The following is a 19147-nucleotide window of genomic DNA, read 5'->3' as shown; positions in this document are numbered from 1 at the left end:
CTCTTGTAACATATATTCAGGGTATGTTGGGAAAGTTATCTCACAATGATTACCTGTTCGGCTCTGTCATCCGTGAGACTGCTTAATCAGGTTGTGTTTTTCGCAATGTGAAGTGCAAATAGTTGTTTTATTTTTTGGCAAAACAAACTATATTGCAAGGACTGTATGAACCAAAGAAAAATAACCTGGTTATCAAAACCACTCAGGTACCCTAATATGATATCTAAAGTTACATGGCTTAAAATAATTTTATTAGTATTATTATTAAAATAAAGGGGTATAAACAGAAACACGACGAGTGCAAAGTTATGTGTCCATGGTCAGTGGTACTAATACTTAAGAAGTAGTGGTGTTCACTTATTGATTCTAAGAGACTGTTCTAGTCTTGTGTCAAATATTTATATAGTTGTCCTCTTAGCTACCAATGTTTCAGTTTTTGCTTAGAGGGCTAGTAGATATAAATAACATCACAAGATATCTAAATCATATATGTTATGATGATGAAAGTAATGTAATATATCCATAATCAATGTCCTTCCCATAAATTGCTATGGTGTAACGAGAGCAGTTTACTCCTTAACAGTTAATTATTACTGATTAACATCTGACCTTGGGACTTGTACTACGATAGATTAAAAGAGTTGGTGTAACTTCAGTTCAATTTCACTGGAGTCAACTTTAAATAATACCAAAATACTTAAGAGTGGAGATAGTGGTGTCTCAGATCACAATCACACTCAATCTCAGTCTAAGTTTGCTGTCTCCCCAGTATATGATCAGTGTACTGGAATATATGCCACTATGTTACTAATAAGAGCTATAGTAGCTAGATGCTTGACTCAGACAGATATATTTCTGCACAAAGTTGCTATCTGAGGGTTTCATACAGCGCACAGCACGGGTAAGGGATATCCTAGTATAGGCCCTTAGCCTGGCCCCATATATGCTTCTTATATATACAAAGGCAATGTAATCTTTGTTGAGGTGATTATACAGTATACAGTACAAAGCTTAAATAATAGATACTGTCAAATGCTAGTTAGAACGTCCCCTATATGGACTTCTGTTATAGACTTAAATACTCCGGGGTTATTAGGTGCTGAGACCTTGCTTGCTATTGCACTAGATATCAGCATCTAATTAATGGCAAGCTTGCCTCCAAACGAAATAGATATATTACCACATTATGTTGACATGCTCTTCTTTGCTTGATACTTATTTGATGCTTAGAATTGCAACATTGTATATAGCTACATAGCTTGTAGCAGTCTTAGGCCGCGATTATAGTGCGCGTGACGGCGACGCGATGGATGACATCACCCGTCGCCGCTAGCGAAAGTTGTACTGTCGCGGCCACCTTTATTCTAACACTTACCCTGATTTATCCGGTCATTTTCTTTGTTTGTATCTGAGTTTCCCACGCGGCGGCCCCATCATCAGATAAGTGCTAATGGCGCTTATCATTGAAAGCGCCCGAGGCGCGGGAAACCGGCCGAAAAGAAGCCACGCGCCTCCGCGGTTTTAAAATTCCCACGGTGGCGGCCACATTAGGATAAAGGCGGCCGCCTCTGTAATTCGCTTTCCGGCAACGTCGCGGGCGACCAGGTCTTTGATTGGTTCAGAGGCTGTCACATGTGGCGACAGCCTCTGAAAAATTAAATTTGACCGGCTTCAGAAATTCGCGCTGCCAGTGTCGCTCTCGTCGATCCGTTGTGTCGCACTTACTATAAGCGCACGCGGCGGCGGCAATACATTTGTTTTGCCGCAACACTCCTCTTACCGGGATTCAGATGGCTGTGTGACGCGTCCCCGTGGCAACGCACCATCAAATTACGCTACGGGCCATTTGACGTGACGTCACACATGTCATATGACGTTGCAGGTCACATGATGTGACATCACATGATCCTGCAGCGTCATTTGATGTGGGTAGGAGGGGGGGGAGGGGGCGCCAGAGTGGGGAAGGAAATACAGGGGGGCGCAGCTTCAAAAGTTTGCGCTCTCCTGGTCTAGAGTACCAACATCAATATTCAATTACTGAGAAGGTTTTTATAAATCATCATGCCATAGACAGAAATATTTTTGAATAAAGTTGCTATCTGAGGGTTTCATAAAGCACATAGCACCCTTTAGGCCGGGGCCATAGAGGGTTGAGCCGAGCCGCGCTGACGCTGAGGCTCGCCTGCTGAAGTCTGCGCGATTTATTGCCCATGCAGGCGAGCCAGCGGGCGCGATCGAAGGCGGAGGGAGACTGAGGGAGGTGGGGCAGTGACGTCGCTGGGCCAATCGCCCGCGACGCACCGACGTCGACGTCACGGCGCCATGACGTTGACGCAGCTCCGCGCTGATTGGATGTTTTCAGCCGACAGCGCACTGAAAAACAGCTTGGCACTCGGCTGAAACCTCCAACTCGTCAGCACGCCTGCGGATGCTCGCGTGAGCCCCTTCTCAAGGCATCCTTATTGAGGATGCAGGGGCTCAGAGCTGAGCGTCCGCACGGCTCAGCACGGCCTGTCCGTCTATGGACTCGGCCTTAGGGTACAGATCAATACAGTGACAGCCAATGCATTTTTTGACAAATGCTTGTTTTCTATTGATTCTTATTTTTTTCGATTTCTGTTTATTGTTTGGATTAAATTGTTGTGAATTTGGATGAGTTGTTTTTAGTACATTTTAGGATTGGTTAGAGTTTTAAATGTATTATTTGTTTTGTTGGCTACTGGTTTTAATTCATTAATTGCTTTGTTGGCTACTAGTTTTATTTCTTTAATTGATTCGTTGGCTAATTATTTTATTTCTTCAATTGTGGTGTTTAGGTGCTTGTGTATATATTTTATTATTGTGTATTTTTGGCCTTCATGCTTTTTTATTAGGTTTATCATTGACTGCTATAGTGGCTTATCATGCCATATTATATGGGTATGATATACCACTGTGCCAATCAATGGGTGCCGGGTGGATATAGTGGTCCCGGGGTAGGTGGTTAGGCCTTCTGGGTGAGTAGCGGGGAGGGTGGGTTAACCCCTTAATTACTACAGTGGTTATTAACCGCTAAGGTGATTAAGGGGTTAGGGGCCATTAGATTGTATTTTTTCTTGTATTCTTGCTGGCATCGGAGGACATGGACCTGCAGTATGCTGATGAGGACGCCCTTCATGATGGCAGGAGTAAGTAGAAAGGTTTATTTGCTTTAGGCTGGCTGGCTAATGTTTGATTTTATAATGGGCAAATGCACTATTATCCATGTGGATAATAGTAATTTTGCCAATTACTTTACTGTATGTGTTGGAGGGGTTTTTGGGGGTAGAGGAGGTGGGTAGTAGGGTTGTTGTGTGTATTTTTGTTTATTGTGGGTAATAATAAGCCCCGGCATAAGTCCCATGCAATAAAAATGCATTTACAGGCAACTTCATTACCTTAGCGGCTAACCGATGGATGTTTAGGCCTACCGGGTGGTAGCGGGAGGACTTAACCCCTTCATTACCTTACCGGTATTAACGGTATAAAGGTAATGAAGGAGTTAACTCCACCTGCAAACCCCCCACACCCCCGCAAGCCGAAACACCCACCAAGGGCCAAATACCACCTTCACCCATCTCGCTACCCACCCTTTCGTGGCTCGACTGGCGATTTTGTTGGGGGGGGGGGGGGAAATGCAGATAAAGGCTTTTATCGGTCACGTATCGAGGCTTACTGAATAGCAGTAGGCCTTTTTGGCGAAAAGGCCTTGATAAGTGGCTTATCGATGCTTATAGCATAGGCCCCATATAGTCAAATTATCTCTACTACCTGCATTTCCAGAACAAACTTTTATACAAGTAACTCGTTTTAAAACATTTCTTCAGAGCTGTTCAGTTTTGCTTGAAATTATGTTGACTGGCGTCCTTGGACCAAGTTAAATTAGGATTGGTACACAGGTCACTATAGCAATTTCACAAAATGTGCAGATCTGTTAGCTTTATGTGCACACATTGGCGGTGATGCTAAAATTATACCAAGTATGAACACTGCAAATAATCCTACTTAAGTGGTATCGTCTTCTTTAGTTTTACTGATAATATTGTACCGACATTAAATACATACTGTAGCTGTAGATATGTGTTTGTAGCAGTTTTACTCAATTTGCACACCCGTTACTGATACAGTACATACATTCATGATTTGCAGTGATTTAAAAAATTGTGCTAAATGGGATCAATGTTCAGCCATTAAATGAACTCTGAACATTTGCTTTATTGAATTGCCTGTCTGGCTTTATTATATTTAAGACATTTCTCTTGGTTGCTTGCACAGGTCTTTTAATATACATTATGAATTTGGTTATCAGTGGTTTGTGTTAGTTATAGGTAATAACCATCTATCCAACTACAAATCATCTGCTATCATCCTTGTAATTCTTCATGCTCATAGCTCATTTTCTCAGAACTGAAAACGTATTTGCAAAGACACAGGTACGTATATAGTAGTCTAAATGTACAAACTCCCCTTCTTCTGACTTTAAACTTGTCATTAAGACCAAAATCTCAGGGAGAGACACTATTTTTTTGCAGCGTTTCTCACACTGCGAACTACAGCAATATAGGCATAATTTACAATCTTCTTTCAATAAGGTTAACTTACACAAATCCTGAGGTTGTTAGTGTCGCCAACTGATAAGTGCAGGGCTACTGGGACTGTGATCTATTTAGGAGCATACTCAGGATCACACTTGGCACTAGGGCTATCACGGGCAGTGGGGGATGTCCTGGTAGCGTGGCTAAGGGCCCTTCAGCTGTTTCAAGACTGGCCTATACTTTACAAAACCAAAGAGAATCAAGCACAAATATCACTTCAATAGCGGAAATTTATTAAATCGTGTGTATGTGATAGAAAAATAATCATATAATACACAATCCCTGGAAGTAGTGCTACTCCTGACAAAGACTCAATCCAAGTCCAAGGAGCAGGGCAACAGAAGATTCCGGAGAGCAAATATTTCCAGGTATACGTGAAAAAAAGAAAATACAAAAATAGTGCAAACCAGTAAGATTAATACAAGTGATATTTTTGTGTCTTCTTTTTTTCACATATACCTGGAAATATTTGCGCTCTGGAGTCTTTTGTAGCCCTGTGCTTTACACACCCTGGGGAACTTGTTTTTCTGTTTCACGTTTGCTGGTAGCATTGACCTTTGGTAGAAAATTGACAGCTTTGCCATTTGAAAAAGCAAAATGCGACGAGAGGCTCAGGCTTACCGTAGGGAACTGTGAACTGTAACAATTGCATAAATGGTACCACAGCAGTAAAACTAAAAGTGGTTCGGTATGATATATTTCAATAAATCTAAGGAGACTACAACGACCTTTAAACCCAAATATGCTTTCTGTAAACCTATTCCCTGGCCCAAAATAATACGTAATATGCCTTTTTCAACCTTTTTGGTTGTACCTTTCTTTTGCATCCACATTTCTGCCCTCTCACAGCTCTCATGTTCTGTTATTCTGTGGCTAGTATCTACTTTACTACCCACGTGTACTAGAGCAGGGGAGCGCAATCTTTTTTCCCTGCGCCCCCTGCCGTCTGTCCCCCTCTCCTTGCCCCCCCCTTGCTTACCTTGCTTGAGACGTCCTGGCGTCGTGACGTCACGTTGCCATGGCAATGCGATGTTGCATGATCCCACAGCGTCATTTGACGCCGCGTTGCCATTGCGACGCGTGACCAGGAGCATCTGAAACAAGGTAAGTAGAAGTTTACAAAGACCCTGCAGCTCCCCCGGCATTAATTTAAATGCATGCGGGAAGTGTGCGGGGGCCTCTGTAAACCCCGTGCCCCCTGGAGCGAGTCTCGCGCCCCCTCTGGGTGGCGCGCCCCCCACTTTGCAGAGAGGGGTCTCTATCTAATTTTCTACATGAATAAATATCATTGATCCATTATTTACCTTTAACAACCCATATATCTTCTTCATTCTCTACTTTCTTGAATGAGACCCCTACATTTCCACCCTCCCCTCGTAAACACACAGCAAGGCTGTTTTATTTGCAAATCTAATACTCTTTTTGAAACCAACATAAGAAACCGACCGCAATCAGGGCACACAAGACTTTACTGTGGCTAATAAAAAGAAAACATTGAGAATGACTCTCTACTGTACAGGCTACCATAAGAGCAATACACACAAGGAAACTCTAATCCAGCTGCGGTTTCTTTTTTTACATCTAAACTATTCAGAGCCTGCGAGCACTGAGCTGTGTGACAGAATTGCAGTTTGGTTCAAGTGCAATTCGATTAAATGTAGAGTTATAACCAGGAGTTGAAACAAAGGAGGTTGGAAACAAGGTAGTTAATTTAGTTCACTAATATGTTGGGTGGCACTTAATACTCCATAGTAGCAATAATGAGCAGGATTGAGAATGCCACTGAGCGCGCATCTTGTCACATGTACTGTGTGTGCACTTTGAGCAGCCGTTCCAGGGAGCAGAACTCTGTGGAAATATACAGGTAGTCTCTTTGGAGTCTGAGATTGTTGATCTGAAGAGGCAACATTGAGGTACCTTAGCAATCTTGAAAGGAGTTTATTGCCACTGAGCAGGTCCTAGCTCAGATTAGTGATGCAGAGTGTGGAGCTGTTACTGAGAACCTAGAAGTGGTAGATAGCTGGATAACAATTAGAAGGGGAAGCAGGAGGGAGAGGAAGAGGCAGGCCAGTTCTGAGCTGACCCATCCCAATAGATTTGCCAGATTGAGTGAAGATATGGGGGGAGTAAGGGCAGGAATGACAAGGCTCTAGCAGACAGGGGAATACTTCCTCCAGCACAGAGGGGACTCAGGATACTCAGACCTAGGCAGTTTGTGGTGGTAGGGAACTCAATTAGGAAGGTAGAGATGGCAATCTGTTGCTGTGACCGCATGACCTGTACAGTTTGTTGTCTTCCGGGGGCTCAGGTTTGGCACATTGCAGATCGAATAGACAGATTGTTGGGGGGAGCTGGGACTGACCTGGCGGTTTTGGTGCACATTGGCGCCAATTATAAAATTAAAGCAGGATGGATGGTCATAATACTGATTTCCGGGATCTAGGCCGCAAGCTTAAGGCAAGGACATATTTTCAGAAATGCTACCAGTGCCATACACTACCCCATTAAGGCAGTTGGAGCTTAGGGAGGTTAATACATGGCTAATAAAGTGTGGTATGAAGGAGATGTTTGGATGTTTAGAGAACTGGGAGTTCTTTTCTGAGTGGTGCTATCTTTATATATCTTTATAGTAGGGATGAATGCACCTCAACGAAGAGGAATCTTCTGTGCGGGGGGGGAGGATGTTAAAAAGGTTGGAAAAGATTTTAAACTAGCAAGGAAGGGGCAGGGACAAGCAAGATGTAATGGACAAGACAAAATAGATAGGAATGGGGAAATAGCTATGGGCCATGGGGTGGAGTGGGGGAAGTGGGAGTTTACCAAGCAGGGAGGCACCCAAATTAAATACAAATACTAGTAAATTTCTAAATACTAAAATCAATGGGAGTAGAATGGCAGGAGCAGATAAGCTAATTATAGTACAGACTGGTAGCAACCATAAGCTCATCCTTGCTAATGCAAGAAGCCTTGCAGATAAAATGCGGGAGTTTGAAATTAGAGCCAGAAAAGAGCAATATTATATTATAGGCAATACTGACGCATGATGGGATGAAACTCACAACTGGGCAATTCATTCAGAGGAGGTAATTACCTTTTTTGGAAAGTTGGACCAAATAGAGGAGAAAGTAGAGTATGTTTATGTTAAACCAGATTTAAAAACCTATTATAAATAAAGATGTTTTTGAAGGGATTGATTAAAATGTGGAGATTTTTTGGTATACATTTTTAATGGTGGTAAAAAGACAAAGAAAATTGTTTCTAGGGATATATTATAAACCAGATAAATATCTGTAATATCGAGGAAGCCTAAATCCTCTCTCACTGACTGCCCCGCACCTCTGGAATGCCCTTCCCCTCAATATCTGACTAGCACCCTCTCTCTCCAATTTTTAGACCCATCTTAAAACAGACCTCTTTAATGAATATTATACATATGGGTAGCTCCGTGTTGGCTGTTACTTTACAGCTCATATGAACTGACCTTTCAGGAATCCAATCAGCGGATTCCGCAATCCATTGGCGGATTGTTAAAAATCCGCAAAGTGGATTCTTAACAATCCGACCACGTATTATTAATCCGCCATGTGGATAGTCAGTAATAAAAATTAAAAAACATTTGGACAAGACAAATCATCCTTTTTGAGACTGATTCACGGAAATCCGTGGACCAAAGAAAATCGGCTGATCCGAGGCAAATCCAAATCTGCAAAAAACAATGTGCACCAGAACACCCTCCTACTGTCTGTGTAAGTTTTCCCTACTTACCACTTAGATTGTAAGCCCTTGCAGGGCAGAGACTCCTTTTCCTGGTTTTACTGTTATGTCTTAAAGCACTTGTTCCCATTATGTGTTTAAATGTTATGTCACGTGTATTACTGCTATGAAGCGCCATGTACATGGGTGGCACTATATAAATAAAGATATACATACATACTTTTGCAAATGAAGAAGGCAGCAAAACTAAGTAATGTCTTAATGGGTGATTTTATTTATCTGGACATTGACTGGAGCAATGAGATTAGCAGTACAACTAAAGGAAACAGTTTGTTTGAGTACTAAAAGACAACTTCAGTACATGATCCAAATGATTGAGGAACCAACCAGGAGAGGGGCATTGCTGGATTTAGTAATATCAAACAATGTAGACGTAATAACAAATATTGAAGTCAGGGAACATTTGGGAAACAGTGATCATAACATGGTCGCATTTGAAATAAACTATTAAGAAACCATATTATATAGGATAAACAAAGACACTTCGTTTTAGAGAGGCAGATTTTAGTACACTAAGGAAGAGTCTACAAGGAATAAATTGGGAAGAAAAAGGGCATTCCCAATGTGGCTAAATAAACAGGTAGGGAAAGGAAGAGGCAGGCATTTAGATTAAAGTCAGAAGGGACAGAGGCATCGTATCAGCATTATAAGGAATGCAATAAAAGTTGCAAATGGGCAATCAGATTAGCAAAAATTGAAAACGTAAAAAGGATTGCAATAGAAAGTAAGATCAACCCTAAAAGTTCTTCAAGTACCTTAATAACAAAAAGTTTAGAAAAGAGAATAAGGAGACGGCAGAGATCATAAATAAATAATTTGCAAATTGCAAAAAAGACCACACCCAAAGCCCTGATTGCATGCAGCCAAGGGTTTTTAAGGAGCTAAGTTCAGTAATAGCAAAACCATTACATTTAATATTCAAGGACTCCATTTCCAAAGACTCGGTACCCCAAGATTGGCATAAAGCAGATGTGGTGCTTATATTTAAAATGGGAACCAGATCACAACCAGGGAATTACAGACCGGTACGCCTGACTCAATAGTGGGGAAGCTACTTGGAGCTTTAGTACAGGATAATATTCAGGAATGTCTATAAACAGTGAATCATGTGCTGACGTCAAACGCCAGCAACAGTCTGTCACTGAGGCAGAACACAGAAACGCACCATGTGGTGCTATTCCCATGCAATAGCCTCCTGCTAATTCACTGTATTTTTTATAGCATTAACTACAGTATTCAGCTTTTAACCTAAGTTAGGGAAGTATAAGGAAGGTCAGGGCACTCCTGGAACCTTTGTGTGTGTCTATTGGGATTGTGAGTAAAGTAGGGGGGGGGAGGTATTGTGATGGGGGGAGGTTTGTGACTAAAGGGGGGGATTGTAAAGGGCGCAGGAATTGTGACTGAGGTCAGAGGAATTCTGAGTGAGGGGGAATTGAGTGAAAGTAGGAGGGAGAGTAAGTGAGAGTGGCTATACCTCTATATACAGTACCTCTATACCTCAAGAGCTGAGCGCGTTGATTTCTGCTCTGGGTGCCCCTTTCTTCCCAAGTTACCTAAATCAGAAGGTGATGCCGGTAGCAGCCCCAGCAGGGCACAGAAAATGTCTGTTTAAAGGACTCTCATCTGTGGACCAATAGGAGGCTGTGAAGTCATCCCTTGCGGTTCTCTATTGGCTCGTGTGCGGCGGGACTGAGATACCAGCTTCCCCTTTTGATGTAAGCATCTCGGGGAGCAGGGGGTCCCTGGAGCTGAAATTAACGTGGTTCAGCTCCGGAAACCTCCTGCTTACCATCCAATGGGGTTTTTTTGTTTTTAAGGCAAAGGTCCTTTCATTATTAAGAGAAATAACAACAAATAAGTAAATACAGAGTTGTCAGTAGAAGGGAAGAACTTACTATCTAATTGGTATAATGTGAGACATATGGAGAGTAGACGTTATGGATTGCATTGTGAAGCAGGGAAGGGAGCACTTGGTGTCGGGGAAGCATAATTATTAGTGTTTTAGGGCTTGTGTAATGTTGCCTTTTTATTGTATAATATTTACTTTTTACTGTCTCACTCTTTCACTTCATTACACAGCTTTTCCTTTTGTCGATCATGATGGTCTTACCGAATGTTGTTTTTACACAACATAAAAAAAAATCACATTTTACAAACCTTTAGCATTAAAATGACATATACCTATTCATGTACCCTTTCTGTTTTTTTATTGCTGCAAAAGAGATACTTGGTAAGTACTGTGACTTGTTGACTTGTATTAGCAATAACCTTCTAATTCACTTTCTCTCATCCTAATGAAATATTATTCCATGTACAGTAAGATGGTAGTGAAAAAGTCATTATCATATAACAAATGCATTACAGTATGTGTGCCAACCATTGCCAAACATATCAATCAGCATTAGAGATCTGTCTTTAGGAGTTGCTATGTTTGTATGGGAAATGTTGCCTCATTGCCATAGGATTTTGAAAGACTAAATATATATTTTCTTATGCACATTCATACAGCAGGCCATGCACAAGAATAGATGTTTCTTTAATACACGGGTTTCTCTTGTAGGCCTCCCAGACCTGTTACCAGCATGAATGACACAATCTTCTCTCACTCTGTTCCCTCCTCAGGAAGTCCTTTCACGAACAAAATGTAAGTACTGTAGAAACTTGTGTCCCATAAATTCTGCAGTATTCAGAATCTGAGATACTGCAAGACTTCAACATTTACCATGTGTATTTATTTATATTGTCTGAGTGTCCTGGCGTTGAGGCCCCCCCCAAATTTTTTTTATATATAATATATATATATATATATATACAGTGTATATATATTATATATAAAAAAACATATACTGTATGTTTTTATATATATAATATATATACTGTATGATATATATATATATATATATATATATATATATATATATATATATATATATATATATATATACACACTATGTTTTTTATATATATATATATCCCTGAGTTCATCTCTTGTCTGTCAAATATTTTTTTTTTTTTTAGATATAAGAAGTATTCCTTGCTATTTCCTTTCTGTACTATTCCTTTTACCTTCCAATATACAGCCTTGGTACTTTCATATACAGTACACACATGCATATACCTTTAAGTAGCCATATTGCTGTGGGAGAACTGTTGATCCGTTATACTGTAGGTTGTGATACCTTTTAATAAACCAACAAGAGAATTCTTCATGGATGTAAAAATGTGTACAAAGCTTGGGAAACATCACGTCTCTTCGTGATTTAACGTGAAGAATAAACCTGTTTGTATACAAAGAAGATACCTGTTCACACACGAAGAAGTAGATTATGAAAAACTCAACTGATCTATGCTAAGACATCCTAAGTAGTGTGGCTATATACATATACATCTCTGTGTATATATAAACATGTTGATCTTGTGTTTTTTTGTATAGTACTGTATGATCATGGATTGTGTTGCATTACAGATTCACTCCTATCATAATAAGGATTAAAAAAATGCTGATTGTTTGCTACACTTCTTCATACTGATAAAACATTGCATTATAGTAGTTGGGCAATTGTATACGTGACAGAAGTTACTATATGGAATCCTTCTCCTTGTGATACACGTTAATATTCCTTAAATAAAATCAATCACATTTAAGTTTTGGTTTGTATATTTCATGAATATAGCTCTTTCACATAAAGTACTTCTATACCCGTGCATGTTAACCTACAGATGTAGCAGACAGCATTACCCCTGTTCACGCAATGCATTGAATTAACGCTGGTGCGTCAAGTAAAAGTAGTGCTCCTGAAAACAATGGTTAAGGAGATAAAACACGTACTAGTTAACTCATTATTTTGTGCGTTAACTTGCATTAATGGGGGTGGTAACACCCGCTACATCTGTATGTACTCTTACATGGTAGGGGAAGCTTTAATATAACACATTGAATTAAATGTTATTTTATTAGTACATTACACCTCACCTGATTTAAAAAATAAAAAAAAAGTAATCGCTGTTTTTTACAAGCTTGCTTGCTTTTATTACCTTGTAAATGTTCTCAACCATTCATTATTGGGGTTGAATACGTTATTACCCTTTAAAGTACTGTACTCTTAGTTATCCAAGGACACTGTATCACTGTATGAGAGTTGAACAAGATTGATTCATGGGGAATAGCATTACGCTTGACTTTTTAGACTGGGAATCCTAGTAAGATGGTAAGTATTTCCTATATAGTTCCTGTGTCACCAGTTAGGCTAAAAATGTAAATTCAATATGTTGATTAGACAAGCTTTAATCCTCACACGTGCTGTATCTGTGTGTACAGCTGGCACGCATACATTTGTTTCAGATAACTATATTTCGGTATACAGTATATTGGCAGGCTATTAATACAAATAAAGCCCAAACGTGGCTACTATACTGACAGCCATGCATGCCATTAATCCTTATGTGTTGTCGTTTTATGGGTTTTCCTGTACATCAATTAGTCTTTGATGTAAATTGCCTATTTTATTGTTTGTTTTTTGGGGGCAATAAAACCGATATCCTACTAGTGTCAACCTGTGGTTGATGTGAATTCCATGTAACGTCCGGGGCAACATGCTTGTGTGCTGGCATAGGATTTAACCCAGGATTACTTGTTTAACTCATCCAGGTTTCTTGAGGGTGTAAGTGTACCCAGTCCCGTGACTGATGAACATTCTCTTATAAACTGTATGTAAGTCAGCTGCAGAACATTTCACGGTCAGTATGAGAGAACTAAACCACTAATTGCAATAGATGGGTAGATGATGCACTAACCCATTACTCACTGCTAAATTAGACAGATGCTTTTATGTGAGGGCAGTACAAGCATAGCTGACATCATTTTTCTTCTACTGATTATAGATAGTGATACAGCATTTTGTACTTCACTCTCTGCCTAACTCAGTTGTACAATATTAAATATGATCTTTCCGTATTTTGTCTTCTTCCTCTATCAATTCAACTCCTTCTTTTTTCAGGTCTCATTCTCAGTTACTTTTGTCCTATCTATTTATTTTCTTCTCTTCCTGCCAGACTCACTCTCTTTCTGTCTCTCACGTTTCTGTTTTCCTTATTTACCCATGTACAGTTCAACCCCCTTATAACGCTGTGCTTGGGGTCCAAAGAATCACATCACGCTATAAGCGGATCGCGTTAGAAATAATGTACAATTGTGTGCATTGTACAATAAAGTATTTAAGATACCAATAATCGTGTTGTAAAGTATTCATAAATACGAAAATTGGGAGCCACGCTTGCATCGCGATATAACGGATCGCGTTATAACGGGGTTGAGCTGTATTTCTGTGACGGGCAACCAGCTTCCCAGAGATCAGACGAGGTACATGAGAAATCAGCCAATGCTGCCTTCAGCCTGTCTACATGTTTTATTCTGATTAGAATAGGTGGCTTTCAAGGCTATGTATTACAGTTCTCTTGGTACAAAATTAATGCAATATTGCTGCAGAAATATCAGTTTCATCATAATAAAATATACCATTGCTTTAAAGAGGCACACCTAAGGACTATTTTAAAAACACATTTAAATACGGTTAAAGCAGGGGGTCTCCAGAGCTGAACTGAGTTAATTTAAGATCCAGGGACCCCCTCCTTCCCGAGATACTTAACTCTGTAGTGGGTGGCGGTAGCAGACCAGATTTGGCTGAGGCTATCGAAATGGCGGCTTAAATGTCCCACAGAATAAGCCATGACGTCATCCCTTGCGGCTTCCTATTTGCTGACGTGAAGCGGGACATTTAAACAGCAGAGAGATACCGGCACCCCTATGGAGGTAAGAATCTCTGGAAGCCTGGGGTCCCCAAAGCTGATATCAACACGGTTCAGCTGCGGAGACTCTCTGCTTCAATCCTATTTTTTTAAATGGCCCCTTCGGAGTGTTCCTCTAAATGGGGGTTTGGTTGCTGCTGTAGCTACTGTATTTGCCTCACCTCTTATTGGATAAGGTTTCCCACCACTGCCCTGCTGTATATGGAAGAAATATTGAAATACGATATTTTATACTGATAAAAAAAAAGCATTTAATATTTTTCTTATATCTGTCAACTAATTCCACATTTCCAGGGTAGTTTGGTGAAATGCTGATTTTTAACATGTATACAGTACATACAGTATGCATCCCGGGATTCTTAGCGCTGCTTTTACAAATAGGAAGAGCAAGGTAACATACAGTACAGCACAAGGCTAATAAATGTGCACTTAAAAAACAGGGCTGGCTTAAGATACATACATAATGTGGAGTTAGTTTTTTTTTTTAATGTTTTCAACTATCAATTTTTTGACCTGTTGGATGGACCAAAGAATGATGGATGCAGTGTAACAGTGGGCAAACGTGGAAGATTGTTTTAGGGTGAAAAAATATCCAGTTGACTTGATTGATGATCATTGACCAGTTCAACCTATGTTCTTCTCGCAGCAATAAGGGTGCAGGCCTACCAAATACATACATTGACAGTCAACATTGAAGCAAATGTGTTAACACGGCTTACTTTTTTTAAAAGTTGTTTTAATTTATTTAAGGTATGTTTATCTATTTATTTATTTATTCTAACCCTCTGCTAACAGATGTCACATAAACTATCATATTGCCTTTGTCATGGGCTTATCTCTAATTGAGGAAATAACATAGCCGCGATTTCAAGGCTGTGGGGATCAGAGGTTTGTTATAAAGCTGTTTTTAATCAAATGGTAATGTTGGCCATTGTATCAAGAGCCACCACAGTTATTACATTTAGTATCGCATAATACGTGTATGGTAAATAGGATAACCTTTCATTGGCTATGGGATGTTACAAGAGAATTGCAAGCTTTCATGGCCACCAACACCCCTCTCTGCCTGGAAAATCCAGTGATAACGTATGCAGTGGTTAAATTAATAGCTGTCAGCAGATTATACATTGTGTGTCATATTACAGTTGAATTCAGATTTCTGCTGTTTTTGTATCAAATATCTGCTGTATTTGTATCAGATTTCTGATGCACAGTTAGGCCTCTGAAAAGCACATAATAGGCCCAATTAACATGTAAAGGTTGCTTGCTCGTTTGAGGCCACAGTCATCACATGATGTACTTCTTAAACAATGTGCACAATAACAGTTATCACAGCCACTTTCTGATAAACTGTATCATTTATACCCCATTCACCAATGAATTGGCTTAATCAACTTGTTATTGCTGCTATTGTATTTCATTACTTTTCTTGGGGGGGGGGAAAAAAGAGCCGAATAAAACACCAAACTGCACAGAGAACCTATGCTGGTATTAATAGCTGCTCAACTAAATACTTACAACTGATACATTTACCGTTAGATAGAAATGCATTTATTGCAGGCCACAAATATATTCCTGCTCCCTTTTAGATTCAGATCCACAACGCTCTGCAAAATTACTTAATATGACGTTAACCCAACTTAACATCACGTTACGCCTTACTGCATATCTTCGAAGCCCAATAACGTAACGCTAAGCCTTTATTCTCCCAGAAAGCTTTGCGTTGTGTAGGACAGCCGCTAGTGATAATTACTATCTGTGGGTATTCTACTAATTAGGACTCTCCCTTTTCCTCCCTATTTCAGGGTCTGGATAAAAGAGGCTTGTTGAGCAGCAAATTGTTGGCGGAAATGTGTGATTTTCGTGCAATTTTTATTTTTTTGCTCATTTTAAAGTAATGCTAAATTTCTCCAATACGGCAAAATGTATGTAAAATGAATAAAGAAAACAGAGAACGACTTGGACACATTCGCACGTGTCTATTTGTACGGATTCACATAATAATACTTTGTGCGGTGGTCCGCCTGCCTGCAACATTTTTCTCCTTTACCACAGATATAGGATTTTTTGTATGCTAAAGAATTAGACAGCTATCAAGTGGTGTTTCTTCATTGATCTCCATAGCAACACCAAACAGGGCCATATGACCTTCCTTCTCTCCTGAAGGCTCTTTATTTTTAGCGCAATAGCTCCAATGGAAGTGTTGGGATTAAGGAAACTGAAGCATAGGTTTTATTCAAGTGTATAATGTAATTCATTTCACACGGGTAACCTTGTAAAATAATGATGTCAACAATATACGGGACACTAAATCCAATCTTCCTGGATGCAAAACTGGTGCTAACAACACCAACGTCATCATAAGTGGTTCTGGTCTTCACATCTGTACCTATTTAGCAGGTAGTGTAGCTGGTTATCTCTGTCAGTGGCTAAAGTTGGCTATAACTAGGGACAGGGGGGGACAGCCGGGACAGGTGTCCCGGGCCCAGTGTCTGCGGGGAGCCCGGCCAACGCTGCAAGATGGGTTCGACCTCTGGCCAGGCCCGGCTGCCGGTCCTCTCGCGGTCGGCCCCCGACTCTCCTCTGCTGCAGGTCTCCTCACTGTCCTACACTGGGCCCTCTGATGTCAGCGCACGCTGGGCCTCCCTCTCATGGCGGCGTGCACCGGAAGCTGGGGCCCAGCTTATTTCCGGGGCACTGACGTCAGAGAGGTCCGTCGCGTGCCAGCGTTGGGAGTTCAGCGTGGAACAGAGTAAGGAAGAGGCCTCCAGCTGAGGGATAGCCGAGGACCGGCAGCCGGGCCTGACCAGAGGTCGGGCCAACTTGCAACGCCAGCCGCCAGGCCCCCCGCAGGCACCGGGTCCGGCCTGACCACCCACATGGTACGTCTGTTTTTTTTTATGCATTGGGGCTTTTTTATATGCATTGTTTTTTTATATGTATTGTTTTTTTTATATATGTATTGGGGGTAATATGTATTGTTTTTTGATATTTTTTATATATTTTTATACATGTATTGGGGATGTGGTTTTTGTATGTATTTGGAGGGTTTGTATACAGTATATTGGGAAGTGGGGGGGTTGTATATATTTGGGGAGGTGGGGTGGTTGTATACAGTATATTTGGGTGGTGGGGATTTTTTTGTATGTATTTGGGGGTGGGAAGTTTTTTGCATTGGGGTGGGTTTTTTGGTATATATTTTGTGGGGGAAATTGTGTGAGGGGGTTAGGTAATGAATGTGAGGGGTGGTTGAGTGTGAGTGGGGTAATTGATGGAGGGGAGAGAGAGATGAGACGGAGGGGAGAGAAATATATGGGAAGAGGGAGGGAAATGGAGGGGGCTCGGGAACTGTGAAATGGGGCTCGCAACACTGCCGACGGTGGGGAGAGAGAGGTGAGATGGAGGGGAGAGAAATACATGGGAAGAGGGAGGGAAATAGAGTGGGCTCGCAAGGTGTGAAATGGGGCTCGCAACACTGCCGACGGGGGAGGGGGGATTGGTGGGCAGTCAGAACTGTAGTCCTGGGCCCGAGAAATCTGTCTGTGCCCAGGCTATAAATATGATCTCTATTTCCTCCTGATTGAAGCCCGGAACTTCAGATAGAGAGGGGGGGGGGGGGTTATAGGTTTATAGCAGTGGGTTCAAAATAATTCATTACCACCTCTGTACAAATACTGTGTAACACGTTTCCGCCCCCCCCTCTGAGAAATGTTGCTACTGGTTACTGCTGTTTGTGGTGCGTGCATACCTGTGAGGGTCCAGGAGAGCTGAGTTGTCCGCGATGGTGAGGGGGACAGGACAGTCTTTTGATGATCTTGATGTTCAACTCAGGGTGTCAGCGCCTGCAGCCCCAGTGAGCTCCAGGATTTCCAGAGTCAGTCCCCCATTAGGGCAGATTTCATCCACACCCTACTTAATAGACTGAGAGCTCAGGTAGGTGTATATGAAAAGGGATGCTTTATTTGTGAAGTTACTGCAGATGGTATACAGCAGATGCAGATAGGTCCCAGGCCTTCTGGATGGTGCTGGGCTCTCTGGTAGTCTTGAGACCTCTGATCTCTCTGGCCCAATCAGCCCTAGAGGGACTGACTGGCCTGGCTCACTCCCAGCCGGGAGGAGCAGCACACACTTCCTTTCCCTAGGAGGGGTGGAAGAGAACTCCTCATAATTTAGCACTTTATCTCTGAGACTCCAGAAGGGGAGGGCACAAGGTCTGTACCATGATTGGCTGTACACAGACCCTGAGTCATCACCACTTCTGCCACTCTGAGAGTTCAATGCCCCTAGGATAGCCTACCGCAGCCTGTAGCTATCAGGGCTTACATGACAGGAGACAGAGAGGCAGTCTGGACCAGCCATGCTACACTATATTTACAGAAATCACTTTAAAGTTTCAGTTGCTGTATTGGTCCGGAAGAAGTATACATTTGTTGTCGGTTGTAATATCTACAATCAACCTTTACTACAAATGTGTAATTGATAAACTAATAGTAAGTTGTATAGATAATGTCTTCATAAGTGATGCTCATTTGCTTGGAAGCCCCAAAATCCCGTATTGATGGAGCAATCAAAGGGTACCTTATTTTGTATATAAGATTTTAGAGTCTGATAGTATTGCACCTGAAAGGAAAGCCTTATGCGTGCCTTGCTCTGGTACAACTGAGATACTATTTGTCATTATGTACAGGTCTGTGTGAGGTACACATGAAACTCCAAATACTGCCATTTTGTCTCTGTATTAAAGACAGTCACTTTAACACTTGCATCTCTCAAGAGCCCTGTCTGCGTGTGGCACGTGATATGGAGGATTTACTTTATATGCATGGTATAGTGAATGAATGTATTGAATGACAGGTCTCTTGTCATCTTTTTTTGCATGAAAAAAAAAACTAAAATCCTGAGTTGCCATACATGCACCTGACGGACATGTTCAAGTGTCTCAAACTTATCTCATA

The 19147-nt window shown here is 41.2% G+C and overlaps 1 protein-coding gene across 18 annotated transcripts in view; it reads left to right on the top strand.

Moving 5' to 3' along the window:
- DTNA (dystrobrevin alpha) overlaps positions 1-19147 on the top strand; it is a 373309-nt gene that overhangs the window by 276425 nt on the left and 77737 nt on the right. For 17 of the 18 annotated variants that reach the window (XM_075584537.1, XM_075584521.1, XM_075584542.1 and 14 more), the window contains exon 10: positions 10948-11031. In XM_075584537.1, the coding sequence (XP_075440652.1) occupies positions 10948-11031 (84 nt within the window). Of the gene's footprint in view, positions 1-10947; positions 11032-13035; positions 13125-15997; positions 16143-19147 lie in introns of those variants that run through there. The other variant, XM_075584567.1, reaches the window with a different exon arrangement.

Source organism: Ascaphus truei, chromosome 2 (genome assembly GCF_040206685.1).
Source record: "Ascaphus truei isolate aAscTru1 chromosome 2, aAscTru1.hap1, whole genome shotgun sequence".
Taxonomy (NCBI): Eukaryota; Metazoa; Chordata; class Amphibia; order Anura; family Ascaphidae; genus Ascaphus; species Ascaphus truei.
Note: the sequence above shows the minus strand (reverse complement) of the source record. Positions and strands in the feature narration are given on the sequence as shown.